This window comes from Paralichthys olivaceus, chromosome 17, assembly GCF_024713975.1.
Source record: "Paralichthys olivaceus isolate ysfri-2021 chromosome 17, ASM2471397v2, whole genome shotgun sequence".
Lineage (NCBI taxonomy): Eukaryota > Metazoa > Chordata > Actinopteri > Pleuronectiformes > Paralichthyidae > Paralichthys > Paralichthys olivaceus.
Genome location: NC_091109.1, coordinates 18,222,260 through 18,237,259, shown reverse-complemented (window position 1 = coordinate 18,237,259; position 15,000 = coordinate 18,222,260). Strand labels below are relative to the sequence as shown.

At 47.0% G+C, this 15,000-nt stretch overlaps 1 protein-coding gene across 4 annotated transcripts in view; it reads left to right on the top strand.

Annotated features, from left to right (window-relative positions):
• Positions 1 to 15,000, top strand: part of LOC109644605 (sodium channel protein type 3 subunit alpha-like) — a 106,204-nt gene that overhangs the window by 50,804 nt on the left and 40,400 nt on the right. For all 4 annotated transcript variants that reach the window (XM_069512147.1, XM_069512144.1, XM_069512146.1 and 1 more), the window contains exons 12-19: positions 72 to 251; positions 330 to 587; positions 705 to 830; positions 4,256 to 4,376; positions 5,137 to 5,375; positions 11,256 to 11,429; positions 11,511 to 11,672; positions 11,759 to 11,953. In XM_069512147.1, coding sequence (XP_069368248.1) covers positions 72 to 251; positions 330 to 587; positions 705 to 830; positions 4,256 to 4,376; positions 5,137 to 5,375; positions 11,256 to 11,429; positions 11,511 to 11,672; positions 11,759 to 11,953 — 1,455 coding nt within the window. The remainder of the gene's footprint in view (positions 1 to 71; positions 252 to 329; positions 588 to 704; positions 831 to 4,255; positions 4,377 to 5,136; positions 5,376 to 11,255; positions 11,430 to 11,510; positions 11,673 to 11,758; positions 11,954 to 15,000) is intronic.

The following is a 15,000-nucleotide window of genomic DNA, read 5'->3' as shown; positions in this document are numbered from 1 at the left end:
TTTAAAGACTTTAAATTATTCTTCACGTGTAGAACAAAGTGGACGTCACATTTATTTCTTTGTTCCACCAGGTTGCCGCCCATAAGGTTATTGACTCGGACTCGATGTCACCAGACCTGTCGCCCTTTGGCCCGCCCCTGGACAGCCTGGAGGAGCGGAGGCGGAGTCAAGCATTGGTGGGAGTGGCTGACGTGGAGTCCAACCTATCAGAGGAAAAGCTGCTGCAGGTGGACATGACGGACGGGGGAAAGGTAAGCGAGGAAGAAGGCAGAAGAAAGTCATCTATCATTTCATTTTGCGGTGGGTTTTACATCCTCTCTCCTCCCCAGCCGCTCCACCCCCTCCTGGCCCGCTCCTTCTCCTCGAGGACTCGGCGGAGCAGTCAGGTCTCCTCCATCTTCAATTTCCGTCTGAGGAGCCGGGGGTCGGACGGAGAGATGGCAGACGACGAGTACAGCGTCCCGGGTGATGTGGTGGAGGGGGTCGGCGGCCGGACGTACAGCGGTGGAACCTTCAGCGGCATCCTGCCTCACCCGTGGCCCAAACGACGGCCGAGCACCTACAGCACGAACAGCAGGAGCTCACAGGTGAGATGATCCGTCCTCCTCCGCTCATCCTTCGTGTCATGGGTCATTCTTGAGACTGGTTTCATGTGTGTGTGTGTGTGTGTGTGTGTGTGTGTGTGTGTGTGTGTGTGTTGCCAGGTGTTTTATCCAACTCTGAACATTAATGGGAAGCTGTTTGTTGCAATGGACCAGAACGGGGTTTCCCCGCCGCCCCTGCAAGGGCAGCTGCCTGCCTGCACCATGGAGAAGGTCAAGGAGGAGAGTGTGAGTACTGTCGTGTGTGTGTGTGTGTGTGAGTGTGTGAGTGTGTGTTTCAGTGTGTCGCAGTGGAAACAATGGTGAAACCTGCAGCCACTCAACACTCCGACATGTGAATCATGAATATGTGCTTTGCATAACTCCACTCTGATATCATGGGCTAAACACACACACACACACACACACACACACACACACACACACACACACACACACACACACACACACACACACACACATACATAGTGCCACTGCAATGGCATCATGGGCTAAAGCCCCACATACCAGGCACATTACTGAGGTGTCCCTTCTTTACACACACACACACACACACGTGTTACAGTAAAATGCTGTCACACACACACACACACACACACACACTTCTGGAAAAAACGATGCCTCTCAGACGTGGTGTAATTTCACCTCCCTGCTCCGTGAAGATAGAAGTTACTCTGACTTTATTTATATTATTCATTATATTAAAATCCTACAAAGAAAAGTTTGAGATTTTCGAGTTGAACCTTTGCTCAGTAAATGAATCTTGTTCAGATTCTCTGATTTGTTTTGCTGATGGAAAACATTTTCTTTGATTCCTGAGAGAATAGTTAATGGACTTATATTAATGAGAGTGTGATCTGAGCTCTACTGGATGTAAATATGCTTTGAATGATAGGACTAGTTAAATACTCTGATGTTCCAGGCTTTCCATATCTGAACCTCTCTGAAGGAAACAGTGAAACTCATCATCTAAATGGTTGTGGGCGTCAGATGTTTGTGTGTGCACAACATCCACGGCTCTGTGTGTGAGCAGATCTGTGTTGGGAGTGAACTGCAGCTTTCCTCTGACCAGCAGCTGGATTCTGGCTCGAACACTGAAGCATCATGTCGCATTATGCTGCTCGGACTGAGACGAGTTTCTATCTCTGAGCACAGCTGCTCTGGGTATTGAAATAATCGCGCATCGTGTCTGCACAGGCTGCGAAGTGAACGCAGCACCATCGGATCAGAGGTTTAACATGAGGAGATCAGCTCGTCAGCAAGAGCAGGAACCGAATAACAAAAACGGAGCAGATGAAACGATCCAGCGGTGGATTCTACAAATTTAAACTCTGCTGTAAACTATGATTTAATGTTAAATGAGGCCTGAGGTTAAAATTATCTTTAGAAAACCTCCTGTGCGGTCTGATACAGGCAGCCCTGCTAACGTCCGTCCTCACGGAGCTCAGCGCTCAGTCTTTGGTGTCAGGTGGGGTTGTGCTCAAATCGTTTGATGAACATCTGTATGATCGTGTAGGAAACAAACTTCATGGCAGCTGCACTGGATTATATTTGACTGTACAGGGGGGACCTCATAAAACTCACTTCTTCTTCTCCTTATATAAGCGTGTAGGTCTGGGGGCAGGTTGTCAGCAGGTGGAGGTGACTGATGCCCTCCAGGCGAGGAGCTGCTGTGAACAGGCAGCGCTGCACAGCAGAATTAAAATAAATGTAATCCCAGATGACGCCGAGCTGTCTGCTTTTCTTCTGTAGGAGCAAAGATAAACCTGACGGCACATCTGAGCGCTGCTGATTCCTGTGACACTGAACACACCGACCACCAAAAATCATTTCAGCCAAGGCTGCAACCAACCGTCACTTTTTTATATTGTGAATAGATTCTTTTGTTCCTGAGACACATTTAAACACATTTATAAAGAAGTGTTTCACCCAACAGAGTCATTATGATCATTTAAATTTCAATCTGCCCTCAATCAAACAATATCATCAACATTTACATCGAGATCCACAAAGTCTGGGAAATCAGGGAAAATGTTGAGAAATGTTAAAGAATGTAAAAACTCTGATCCGCACCAGAGTTGAATGAGTTTCCTGTTAATCCGTCCACTAGTGTATACAGCCCCCCCCCCCCCCCCCCCCCCCGTGAGAAACAAGATTTACCACATGAGCTGGGATTGTGAAAAAAGTTCTCTGATAAAATATAAATGAATTAACATCAATTTGAATCTTATAAGAAAGTTCCTCCGATATCACTTGTCTTGTCCCGTCAGGGGACATCGCGTCTTCATGTCCCAACAAATAAACAAATGAGACTTCCTGTTTCTGAAACTTTTACTTCGTACTGCTCGTGTGCGACTGAGGAGAACCTGTAGGGGGAGTGTGGGAGCTCTGAGTTCATGTTTGGACATGACGCTTTGTTTCTGCCTCGTGTCCATGAAGCACACGGACCTGACGTGTTGCTGCTCGGACGGATGGAGAGACGAGTGGGAGGAGGGAGGGAGCACATTCAAATGTCACCATAGCAACCCACAGCTGCTAACGGAAGCTAAATTAGTCCACGACTGGGGGCTGTGAGGTTGTGTGTGTGTGTGTGTGTGTATGTGTGTGTGTGTGTGTGTTTGTGTTTGTGTGTGTGTGTGTGTTTCCTTGGTGCTTCCCTGCCTGGCACACAGACAGGATGTAGGCGTCGTCGTGGGCGGCGACCTTCAGGCCCACACGTCGCTTCTCATTGGAGGAACCGTTTCCAGGAAATGTTATGTAATCACATCCGAGTGTATCGGGTTCATCCCGGTTCGTCTGTGAACGATGAAGCGTCCGAAACTCTCCTGAGGCGAGTTCATCTTAATGAATTCCCGTCGAGCAGCCGGGCTCCGTTCTAACTTTATTAAAATAGGATGCAGGTTTTTAAAGAGGCGGAGGAACGGTGGGAGTTTTGGAAGAATGTGTATCAACGTTTAAAAAAGACAATGGAAACAGTGCCACCTAATGGTGAATGACAGGGTGGCACACACTTTATTACATCACGGGCTGATTCCATTCAATCATATTCCGGCTCCTGGTTCACGTGGGGGCGTGTTTACCAGAGCTGCTGCTGGAAAATGTTCTGAGGCATGATGGGATATATATAACCTGTCCCCATGGCCTCCTTCCTCCCAGGTGGATGTGACCAGAAAAACCTCCAGGGGGAAATATTCGTCTGGGTCGCGACCTCGTCATGAAGTAACTTGACTTGTTGGTTTCCTGTCGATCGTTCAGTTTAATTAAAGGCTTGAGTTTGAGACACACACACACACGCACACACACACACACACACACACACACACTGACTTCTTCATTCATTACATGGTTGATTGTTGCCCCGGTGATACGGAGCGTGCACACACACATGAAAATCACTGCATCATGTTTGACTCATTCCACCTGACAGAGATGTGTGATGTTGTCACCGTGGCAACAGATAAGTGGATGACAACCCGTAGTCGTGAACGAACCTCGAATATGTGAGATGATGTTTGTGTGTGTGTGTGTGAGTCTGGTCTGGTTGTGCGTTGAAACTGTTGGTCCTCAGTCGGAGGTAGAGACGGATGGATCAGATGGATGGATATGATATAAATGATATAAATATAAGCTCTGTGTCTCTCGCTCTGTCTCAGGTCCCCACGTCCACCACTGAGCTCAGTACGATGCTGTTACCTCGGCCTTCGTCCACGCAGGGCTCGGAGCGGAGGGGGAGGGCGCTCAGCGCTGCCAGCTACCTCACAGACGCCATGGAAGGTGAGGAGCAAAACTATGGACAACAGTCAGATAAACATTTCTGTTTGGCTGCAGAGGGGCACAGGGACATGGACAGGTTATCAGCTGATCGAAGGGCGAGTCCAAGATCATAATAATGATTATAAACCCAGTAAAAGACAGTGTGTGTGTGTGTGTGTGTGTGTGAGTTTGTATCAGTGTGTGTTGCTGCTCCAGCCGACCTCAGGGGAACACTGGATTTGTTTGTGCGAGAGTCGGAAAGGGAGAGAGACATAGACACTGAATGAAATAAAGAGAGAGAGTGATATCCTGGTTACCCTCGTTAAACATGAGATCATTGTGTGTGTGTGCGTGTGTGTGTGCGTGTGTGTGTGTTGCTGAGTCACTGTCCCCTCGGCAGTGGCTGCTCTTACAGAACAGATCATTACACAGGAAAATACTGAGACTCCCCCCTTCCCTTTGCTCCGCCTTTTATCACCTCCACCAATGAGGTTTGATATTTCCGTCGCTGCTTGTCAGCCGATCACCAGTAAACTTGGCGGAAGGATGAGGTCCAGGTCAAGTTTTTGTGCTGATGCTATGAGAAGGTGGATCCAGTGAATTAAATGTTGGAGCAGAGTCTTGGTGGAGGTGTGAGTTTATATTGACATCATAAATCCACCTGTTTATCTTCCTCTTCTTCATTATTCACCTCCTCCCCATCATTAACTCCTTCCCTTCACTCTCCCTCCCTGTCTCCATCCGTTATGTGTAAAAATGTAATTGTCCTCCGCCCGTGCAGAGCTGGAGGAGGCCCACAAGAGGTGCCACCCCTGCTGGTACACCTTCGCCCACCGTTACCTGGTGTGGGAGTGCAGCCCCTCCTGGCTGAGGGTGAAGCAGCTGGTGAACATCATGGTGATGGACCCCTTCCTGGACCTGGCCATCACCGTCTGCATCGTCCTCAACACGCTCTTCATGGCCATGGAGCACTACCCCATGACGGAGGAGTTCAACGGCATGCTCAGCATCGGAAACCTGGTGAGTGGGTGAGAGAAGAGAAGGGCAGGAGAGTTGATGAGGAGAGATGATGCAGGAGAGATGATGAGGAGAGATGATGAGGAGAGATGATGCAGGAGAGATGATGAGGAGAGATGATGCAGGAGAGATGATGAGGAGAGATGATGCAGGAGAGATGATGAGGAGAGATGATGAGGAGAGATGATGAGGAGAGATGATGAGGAGAGTTGATGAGGAGAGATGATGAGGAGAGATGATGCAGGAGAGTTGATGAGGAGAGATGATGAGGAGAGTTGATGAGGAGAGTTGATGCAGGAGAGTTGATGAGGAGAGATGATGCAGGAGAGTTGATGAGGAGAGTTGATGCAGGAGAGTTGATGCAGGAGAGTTGATGCAGGAGAGTTGATGCAGGAGAGTTGATGCAGGAGAGTTGATGCAGGACAGTTGATGAGGAGAGTTGATGAGGAGAGTTGATGCAGGAGAGTTGATGCTAGTTGAAGCTAGCGATTGAATTAAGGGGTAAAAGTATCTGAGATGTAAAGATTGGTGCCTACAACAGCTGCAGACTCTCAGGTGTGTGTCTGTATCGGTTCCTATCGTAGCAGAGGTACAGTGAGATGTTCTGAGGAATCTCGCCTGCAAACATCTTGCAGATTTGTGTGTGTGTGAGATAAACAAACTTCAGGTGAGTTGAAGAGGCTGAGATGTGACAAAGAACAAGACTGTTTGGGGAAATGGCTCTTTGGACCTCTCAAACCGCCTCGAACGGATTTGTACAGTTTAAAGAAACACAGAATCTCAGAAATCAGCAGGGAAAACAGACTTTATTTGTTTTTTTGTGTGTTTGTGGGTTTTTTTTTTTTGTCTCAGGTGAGTTTCAGTACGAGAGCTGACAGAAACAGGTCGGAGAGATTTGAACCTCCGTGACTAACTCCAGTGTTTCACCCTGCAGGTGTGATGATGATCTGATAGGAGCTGATAGGTTGATGCAATATGGTAATTGATTCACCTGAGGTGTGAAAGACCTGCGGCTGAAACCACTGTGCTGATCACACCTGCACACACACACACACACACACACACACACACACACACACACACACACACACACACACACACACACACACACACACACACTCGTGGCTGCTCAGTGATGTCACGTTTCCTCAGCTCAGGCTCCAGGAGCCAGAGAATGGTAATAAAGTTCTTAAGTGGCTTCAGGTCAGGCCTGCAGCAGTGGTGTTCAATCACTGGAGCTGGGTCTGAGCGTGGACCACAGTGGGACCACGCTCCAGATTCATGGTTCATTAACCCCGTGACAGTTTATTTAAAATGACTCATTACTGACAGCAACGAACAAACACATTCGATGTGAAGTTTCGGTGCCGCTCACGTTCGCTCAGCTTGTTTCTCTGATAACTTCAGACGTCCAACGACAGAATCCTTCAGCTGCTTCAAATAAAGAAGTGAAAACAGCACAGAGCAGATAAAGCAGATTTAAAAAGTACATTTTGACTCTTCCAGCCGACTCTGACACATACATGTGGAGGAGGTGACGCCACCAACAGGCGACCGAATGAAACGCACCATTACCTTGATTTAAAGTGCAGATTCCTCCAGTTTCCACATCTGGTTGTTTTTAGATGTTTTAAGGAGGAAAAGTTACAGATTGAATCTTAATTGGATTCGTCAGATGCATCAAACTAATTTTGTAAAATCTGCCAACTTTACACTTTACACTTGATCAAACTACCTGAACTCATGACACAATGACTGAATGAATATGAAATGAGCTCAAACTCTGGGGTTGAGTGCCTTGCCCTCAGGTACTCAGGTAGCATGGAAGCATATCTTGCTTCCTCTGCTCATATTGTCGCAGGCAGATTGAGGTGCGATGGTTTTATATGTTCACTAGCCTCTACACTTCTTTACGGTTTCACACCGGACTCTCACAGGACCGGCGTTTACGCAGAATATCATCCCTCCGATGTTGCTGTCGCGTCGGCTGCAGTTTGATGTCGATGCTGCAGAACTGCATCAAACTTCTCCAATTCAATTTGGAGCCGTTCACGTCTCAGATAAAGACTGAGTCATGTCACCGGGATCCGATTTCAGGCTGTAGACGCCGAGTTCTTTACAGGATAAAACCGCTAATCCTCACAGATGTTTACTTAGCATTTAGCCGGGGTCTTTGACGGACAGGAGAGCCTCTGCTGTGTGTGTGTGTGTGTGTGTGTTATGTAAGGTGGTGTGTCGAGGATCATGTCAGGACATCACTGCGCTGACAGAATCAATGTGGGCTAATGCTTTCACTGTTTTGTTTGTTGTGCTCAGCTTTGGGTTTCACATATCAATATTTCCATGTCCGTACAGATCTAAAGGATACATAGCATTTAGTGGAGGCTTTTATCCGCGGAGTCGCACTGAGCATTAAGAGCACTCGTGAGTCTTCACTGATGAAACACGTTCCTGTGGAGACGTGTCTGTGATAAACCTGTGAAGGGAACATTCCTCTGCTCATCAATCAGCAGTGAGCGAAGTTCAGTATCTGAGCAGACGAGAGAATTACTCAACATGGTTCAACACCATCAAAGAAATATGCCGGGTGACCTGTGACAGTGTGGAGGACACGAGAGGACGACGTCGCTGTTCTTTATTAAACCTAAACGTCTCTGATCGGTTTAACTCGGTGAACTGGTGCCAATAAGGACAACGCTGGTTTAAACCCCTGAAAACCCTCTCAGACTTCTTGTCTCTCCAAACTGTCCCATCCCCGACTCTCGATGTGCGTTTCCTCTGGAGGACTTTGTTCCGCCTCCAGTTATCCTCCATGTATATGATATATGTATAAATATGGGGCTTGAAGTCTGATAATGAAGTTTCTTTGTCGAGTGAAGAGAAGCAGAAAGGACGATGGAGGATAAACTGACGTAGGTGTGTGTGACTTTAGATGAAGGTGCTCCCTGTGTGAGGTTGTTGGGTTACCGCCCCTCACTGAGTCCTCTGCTGGATCTGTTGTCTAATTTGGTCAGCACGGTCCTGTCCTTGCTCAGGGGCACTAGGGCAGTCCTGGCAAATACTAAACAAGTCTTACAAAGCGTTTCTGGAATCTGGAAAATACTCAAATCATAATTTTTTATGAAATATTCTTGGACAGTAATTGTGTTTCTGCTCTGACCGACTGAAAGTGCATTAGACTCTGTGTGTGTGTGTGTGTTTGTGTATGTGTGTGTGTGTGTGTTTGTGTGAGTGTGTGTGTGAGTGTGTGTGTGTGGAGCATCTGCCTGGTTTTGACAAAAATCACGTGTCTCTCTCTCTTTTACACAAATACACACATACACAAGCTCAAAGAGTCCGTGTCATCCTCTCTCTGCTGATGTTACTGTTATTAGCGAGTGCTGATGTCGACACACACACACACACACACACACACACACACACTCTCACTCCTTTAGCACCACAGCTCTGGTTCTTCACAACACAACAACCACGTACACTGGTATTATATGGTATTGGTGGATTATAGAAACTGTATTTGTCGGCACATCACCAGATTCTCACATGAGTCCTTCACTTGAACCTGAAGATTTAAAGACGGACGAGAGGAACTAGTTCTTATTCTGTTTATTTATTTCTTACCGTCTGTTTTTAACTGCCTGATTCACATTTTTCTTTTACCTTGAGAGAGACTCCATCAATACAACACACACACACACACACACACACTCAAATGTGTGTAAGTGAGAGGGGGGGTGTCATGATGTCATTTAGAACAGCGTGATTGTGAGTAGCTAATCAACGCACTACAGAGTTAATGAGCCCATATAAGAGGAGTGTGTGTGTGTGTGTGTGTGTGTGTGTGTGTGTGTGTGTGTGTGTGTGTGTGTGTGTGTGTGTGTGTGTGTGTGTGTGAGTGTGCAATAATAGTCCATCACAGTGTACGAAAGCAAACTGGCTGAGAACCATTAACACACACACGTGTGTCACGTAGTCGGTGTCGCATTGAGGATCCCCTCGGTCTGGAACAACAAGCAGGGCGCTGCTGCAAGAACACACACACAGACACACACACACACACACACACACACACACACACAGACACACACACACACACACACACACACACAGACACACACACACGTGATGTAAAGCAGAGCGAGGCTAACCCTGGACGAGCTGAGGTCTGCAGGGAGACGAACAGAGCAGCTTAAGAGATCAAGCCCACGAGCAAACAGCTGAGAGGAAGTTTCCTGAGAATCACTGAATCACCACCAGGGCGAGGTTTTAAATAACAATGTCATATTAAATGAACAGCAGCGTTAGCATTAATTTGACCAACAGCTTTTTGAACCCACAGCAAATTCAAACAACAACTTATTTCATGTGGTCAGCTCACATAGTTGAACAGTTTAACAGTGTTTGGAAATAATCTGCTCCTGAACGCAGCACGCCGACTCCTCCTCCTCCTCCTCCGGCCTCGGGCTAACTGCTAACTTAGTTACCAGCTAATAACGAGCTAAGCTACAAAACCAGCACGCTCCATACTACGGCCGAGGCCGAGCTGACAACAACATCTCGAGAACGCCTTCAGGGAATTTAATGAATTTATTAAAAGTCTTCAGAGTCAAGATGAACGGTGAGGTTCTGGCGGTCAAAGGTCAAAGGTCCCCGTGACTTAACGTGTGTGGAAAAAGAACGTGTGAAGACTGAGACGGCGGCGGAGGAGGCGAGCGACCACATGGCAGTAATGTGCAGTTACACTCGGTATCTCCGTCCTGATGCCGCTTTCCTTTTCTGATTAAAATTACTCACTCAGTGTGAAGCCATGCTAACAGCCGGTGCTAATGTTAGCATGTCAGGTTCGTCCCGTTAGTTTTCAGCAGCTGAATCTGCTGTTGGCTTTTAAAGAGCCTGAGTGCGTCAGTGGCACTTATAGGAAGTGACATGTGTGTGTGTGTGTCTGTGTGTGTGTGTGTGTGTGTGTGTGTGTTTATCTGTGTGTGTGTATCTGTGTGTGTGTGTTTATCTGTGTGTGTGTGTGTTTATCTGTGTGTGTGTGTGTGTGTGTGTGTTTATCTGTGTGTGTGTGTGTGTTTATCTGTGTGTGTGTGTGTGTTTATCTGTGTGTGTGTGTGTGTGTGTGTGTTTATCTGTGTGTGTGTGTGTGTGTGTGTGTGTGTGTGTGTGTTTATCTGTGTGTGTGTGTGTGTGTGTGTGTGTGTTTATCTGTGTGTGTGTGTGTGTGTGTGTGTGTGTTTATCTGTGTGTGTGTGTGTGTGTGTTTATCTGTGTGTGTGTGTGTGTGTGTGTGTGTGTGTGTGTGTGTGTGTGTGTGTGTGTTTATCTGTGTGTGTGTGTGTTTATCTGTGTGTGAACCTAACCTGGTCTGAAATGTCTCTACCTTTTGGCAAACTCTGCCCTTCATTTAGCTTCTGTATCTCTGTGTGTTTACAGTATGGTGTGTGTGTGTGTGTGTGTGTGTGTGTGTATCTGTTTGTGTCCTTACCTGACCGTCTGTGTCTTCTTAACTTTCGTGTGTGTGTGTGAAGTATCCTCGGAGCAGAGTTGACCTCCTGCTGTTTGTCACTTTCCTTATTTCTCATTAATTCTTTAATTCTCTCCTGTGTAGAACATTAAATTGGTAGTTTTAATGATATTTTAACTTTTCATTATGATTTAAATTACACACACACACACACTCACACACTGAGTCTTCAGCTGTGTGTGTTTGTGCATCAGAGCAGAGTCTGCAGGGTTTCATCCAGAGCAGGCGAAGCAGCGGGTCGCTCCGGCTCTAGCCAACACGTCGTCAGACCTCGATCTCACTGAGCGTCTTCAGGACAATATTGTACCAATATAACGAAGCTGGAGTTCCTCGTGGTCTCTGTTTCTGTTCACCAGGTGTTCTCAGGGATCTTCACGGCGGAGATGGTTCTGAAGATCATCGCTCTGGATCCGTACTACTACTTCCAGACGGGCTGGAACATCTTCGACAGCATCATCGTGTGCCTCAGCCTCATGGAGCTCGGTCTGTCCGACGTCGAGGGGCTCAGTGTGCTGCGCTCCTTCCGGCTGGTGAGTCACACACTGGAAACTCAAAAGAACTGTGACCTTCTTTATTTTATTTAAAGCGTGGTTGTTTCATTTTCCCCACAGCTGCGAGTTTTCAAGCTCGCTCGATCGTGGCCGACCCTCAACACCCTGATCAAGATCATTGGGAACTCCATGGGCGCTCTGGGAAACCTGACGCTCGTCCTCGCCATCATCGTCTTCATCTTCGCCGTGGTCGGCATGCAGCTGTTTGGAAAGAACTACCAGGTAGCGTTTGTGACGTCTGACATCACACGACTTTAGATAGAATCATGGATGCAGCTTCGTCACGCCGTCTCTCCCTCGTCCCTCAGGACTGTGTGTGTAAGATCTCGAAGGACTGCGCTCTTCCTCGCTGGCACATGAAGGACTTCTTCCACTCCTTCCTCATCGTCTTCAGGGTGCTGTGTGGCGAGTGGATAGAGACCATGTGGGACTGCATGGAGGTGGCGGGTCAGCCGCTCTGCCTTCTGGTCTTCATGTTGGTCATGGTCATCGGAAACCTGGTGGTGAGTGAAACTTTCCCCCCTTTTTCTGTGAATGACTGAAACTGAGAAGTTTGGAAACGCTGCTGGTTCTGTCTGAAAACTCACAAGATGTTTGGAGACAAGGAGAGACACACGAGCTGAGAGATGTTTCTTCATCTAGAACAAGCGTGATCACCAGTGTGCACACACACACACACACACACACACACACACACACACACACACACACACACACAGCTCATCTTGCCAGGCAAAGGAGTAGAGGAAAGATTTCCTTTCTTCTGATAACTATCCATCATCTCATTTTACACTGTACCCCAACACACACACACACACTGTTCTCCGAAGCTCATCTTACCTCCCTCACTATTAAATGTACCCCCCCCCCCATGAGTGTGACTGTGTTACGTCTGCACCTCTAAACACATCAATCAATACATCAGTGTGTGTGTGTGTGTGTGTGTGTGTGTGTGAGACATTCGAAGCAGACAGGAGGGTGTAACTGGAGAAGAGGAACTCATCTTATGGTCACTGAGTTGTTTTATAATGAAAAGAAACATTTGAGATGATCCAGGCGTCATGAAGGAAGAAACGAAAAGTGGCAGATAACAAAGAAAATGAGGGGAAAAAAAAAAGAAAAGCGAACGTCTTGTTTGAGCTTCTTGTCGTTACTGAGGAGGGTCTGAATCCTGTGTGTGTAAAATGTAAAACAGATAAAAGACAGGAAGGAAAGGAAGGATGAGAAATGAAGAACAGAAGAGAGGAGGGATGGAAAACACTTTCACTTTGTTCCTCACTTCTTCCTCTAAAGACATTGTGGTCGTTAATAAACAGTGACGAGTGGTTTCATATTCACCAGTCACTGGATCATGAAGTGTGTGTGTGTGTGTGTGTGTGTGTGTAAGCTGTCTGGCCAATCAAGCTCGTTATTAAATATCCATGAGACCATTAAGCTAAATAGATGAATGAGACTCTATTATGGCTGCGCACACACACACACACACACACACACACACACACACACACACACACACACACACACACACACACACACACACACACACACACACACACACACACACATGCACTTGCAGTCAACAGCCTCTTATTCTTCTCTTGTCAGTGGCAGGAATTGTATCTCCCCCTGCAGAGGGATATGCTGACCTGACTGGATGAATGTGTCCAAACGTGTGTGTGTGTGTGTGTGTGTGTCTTTGTGTGTCTGTGTATGTGTGTGTATGTGTGTGTATGTGTATGTGTGTCTTTGTGTGTCTGTGTATGTGTGTGTGTCGTCATGACCGAACCTTTCCAGTTCAGGTGATTTATCCCTTTAGAAAATGGCCTCATTGTGCACACCTCAGCTTGTGTGTGTGTGTTTGTGTGTGTGTGCGTGTTAACAATTCAGTTTTTTTGTTATGAGATGTCAAGTGTCACCTCGTACCAGGCAGAGGAGAAGAGATGAGGGAAGGACATGAGAGAAGAGCAGAGCGTTAAATGGAGGGATACGTGTGAGGAACGAGAGAATGAACCTTTGAAAGGAACAATGGAGAAAATAAAAGATGGAGGACCAGGGGAGGGTGGAGAGAACAATACGTAGGTGTGAGGGAGGTGATGAAAGGAATTAAAGAAAGGAGAATGAGCACAGGAAACAAAAGAAGAGAAGGATACATAAATGTAAGAAAGGAAGATACGAGGAAAGGGAAGGAGATGAATGTGAGCTGCTGTTTGCAACCCTCAGTTTGTTCGGCGCCATCTTGGTTTTCTCGAAACCAGAAGTAACCATATAAGGAGGAGCAAGGGGTGGAGCCTGACTGAAAGCTCACAGACACGCCCACCTATACCTGTCACTTGCACCCATTGGACGGTACTAACTGTCAATCACACTGTGGTATGCACGCCCCACTGCTCTGCTTTTATTTTTGAAACCCAGACCATGTTCCTGTTCACATCGTGTGTGTGTGTGTGTGTGTGTGTGTGTGTGTGTGTGTGTGTGTGTGTGTGTGTGTGTGTGTGTGTGTGTGTGTGTGTGTGTGCAGCAGGTGAGCAGATGTTTAGTTTGCTGTTTCTCTCTTTGACAAACGAGCGGCTCAATGTGTTTCCCTGAGCCAGCGCTTCAGCTGCAGCACACCTGCCTCGACACACTCCTCCTCCTCCTCCTCCTCTCATTCTTCCTCCTCCTCCTCTCATCTCATTCTCTCATTAAACATATTCACTAACTTTAATCACCGGGACTTTTTATCAGCTGCTCAGAAAAACACGAGTCAGCAGTTTGAATCGTCAAACTGTTCTGTCTTTGCCGGTGGGAACGGTTCCTCAGACCAGAAGAGGAGTTCTGGATCAAACAGAACCAGGGTTCTGTTGGTTCACAGTGAAAACACTTTGTTGGACAGGAAGTAGAGACACATTCAACCATAGAAGAAGAAGAAGAAGCAGCTGCAGTCTTCACCTCCGATGATATAACGTTTAAAACTCTTTTAACATCACAGCGGCTAATCAGGTCGATCTTTCTGCCTCCCTCACCTCTCCCCTCTCCTCTTTCTCTCCCTCCATCCCTCTCATTCTCTCCCAGTGGTCTTCTCTCCTTCTTCTCCTCTCACGTTGCAAACTCTTGTTCCCGGGGGCTTTGCTCATGGGGGGGGTCTGTTGTGACGAGGACCACCAAACACAGATCGTGTTACGACTCATTCATCACCTCATTCTCCTGCGTGTGGTGGCTGTAGTTCCCTGTGTGTGTGTGTGTGTGTGTGTGTGTGTGTGTGTATGTGTGTGTGTGTGTGTGTGTGTGTGTATGTGTGTGTGTGTGTGTGTGTGTGTGTGTGTGTGTGTGTGTGTGTGTGTGTGTGTGTGTGTGTGTGTGTGTGTGTGTCTCATGATGACGCTCGGCTGTTTCCTCGATTACCTGAGATGAACTTCAGTCTGACTCTTTAACTGGAGAGAAAACCTGAGCTGTTCTTTAAAACTGGACACGACTGAAAACAAGTTGAAACTAAAATAAAAACGATAAGGAAACAAAAATGAAAGTGAAAAACATAAAAACAACACACACACAAAAAACTGAAATACAGAAG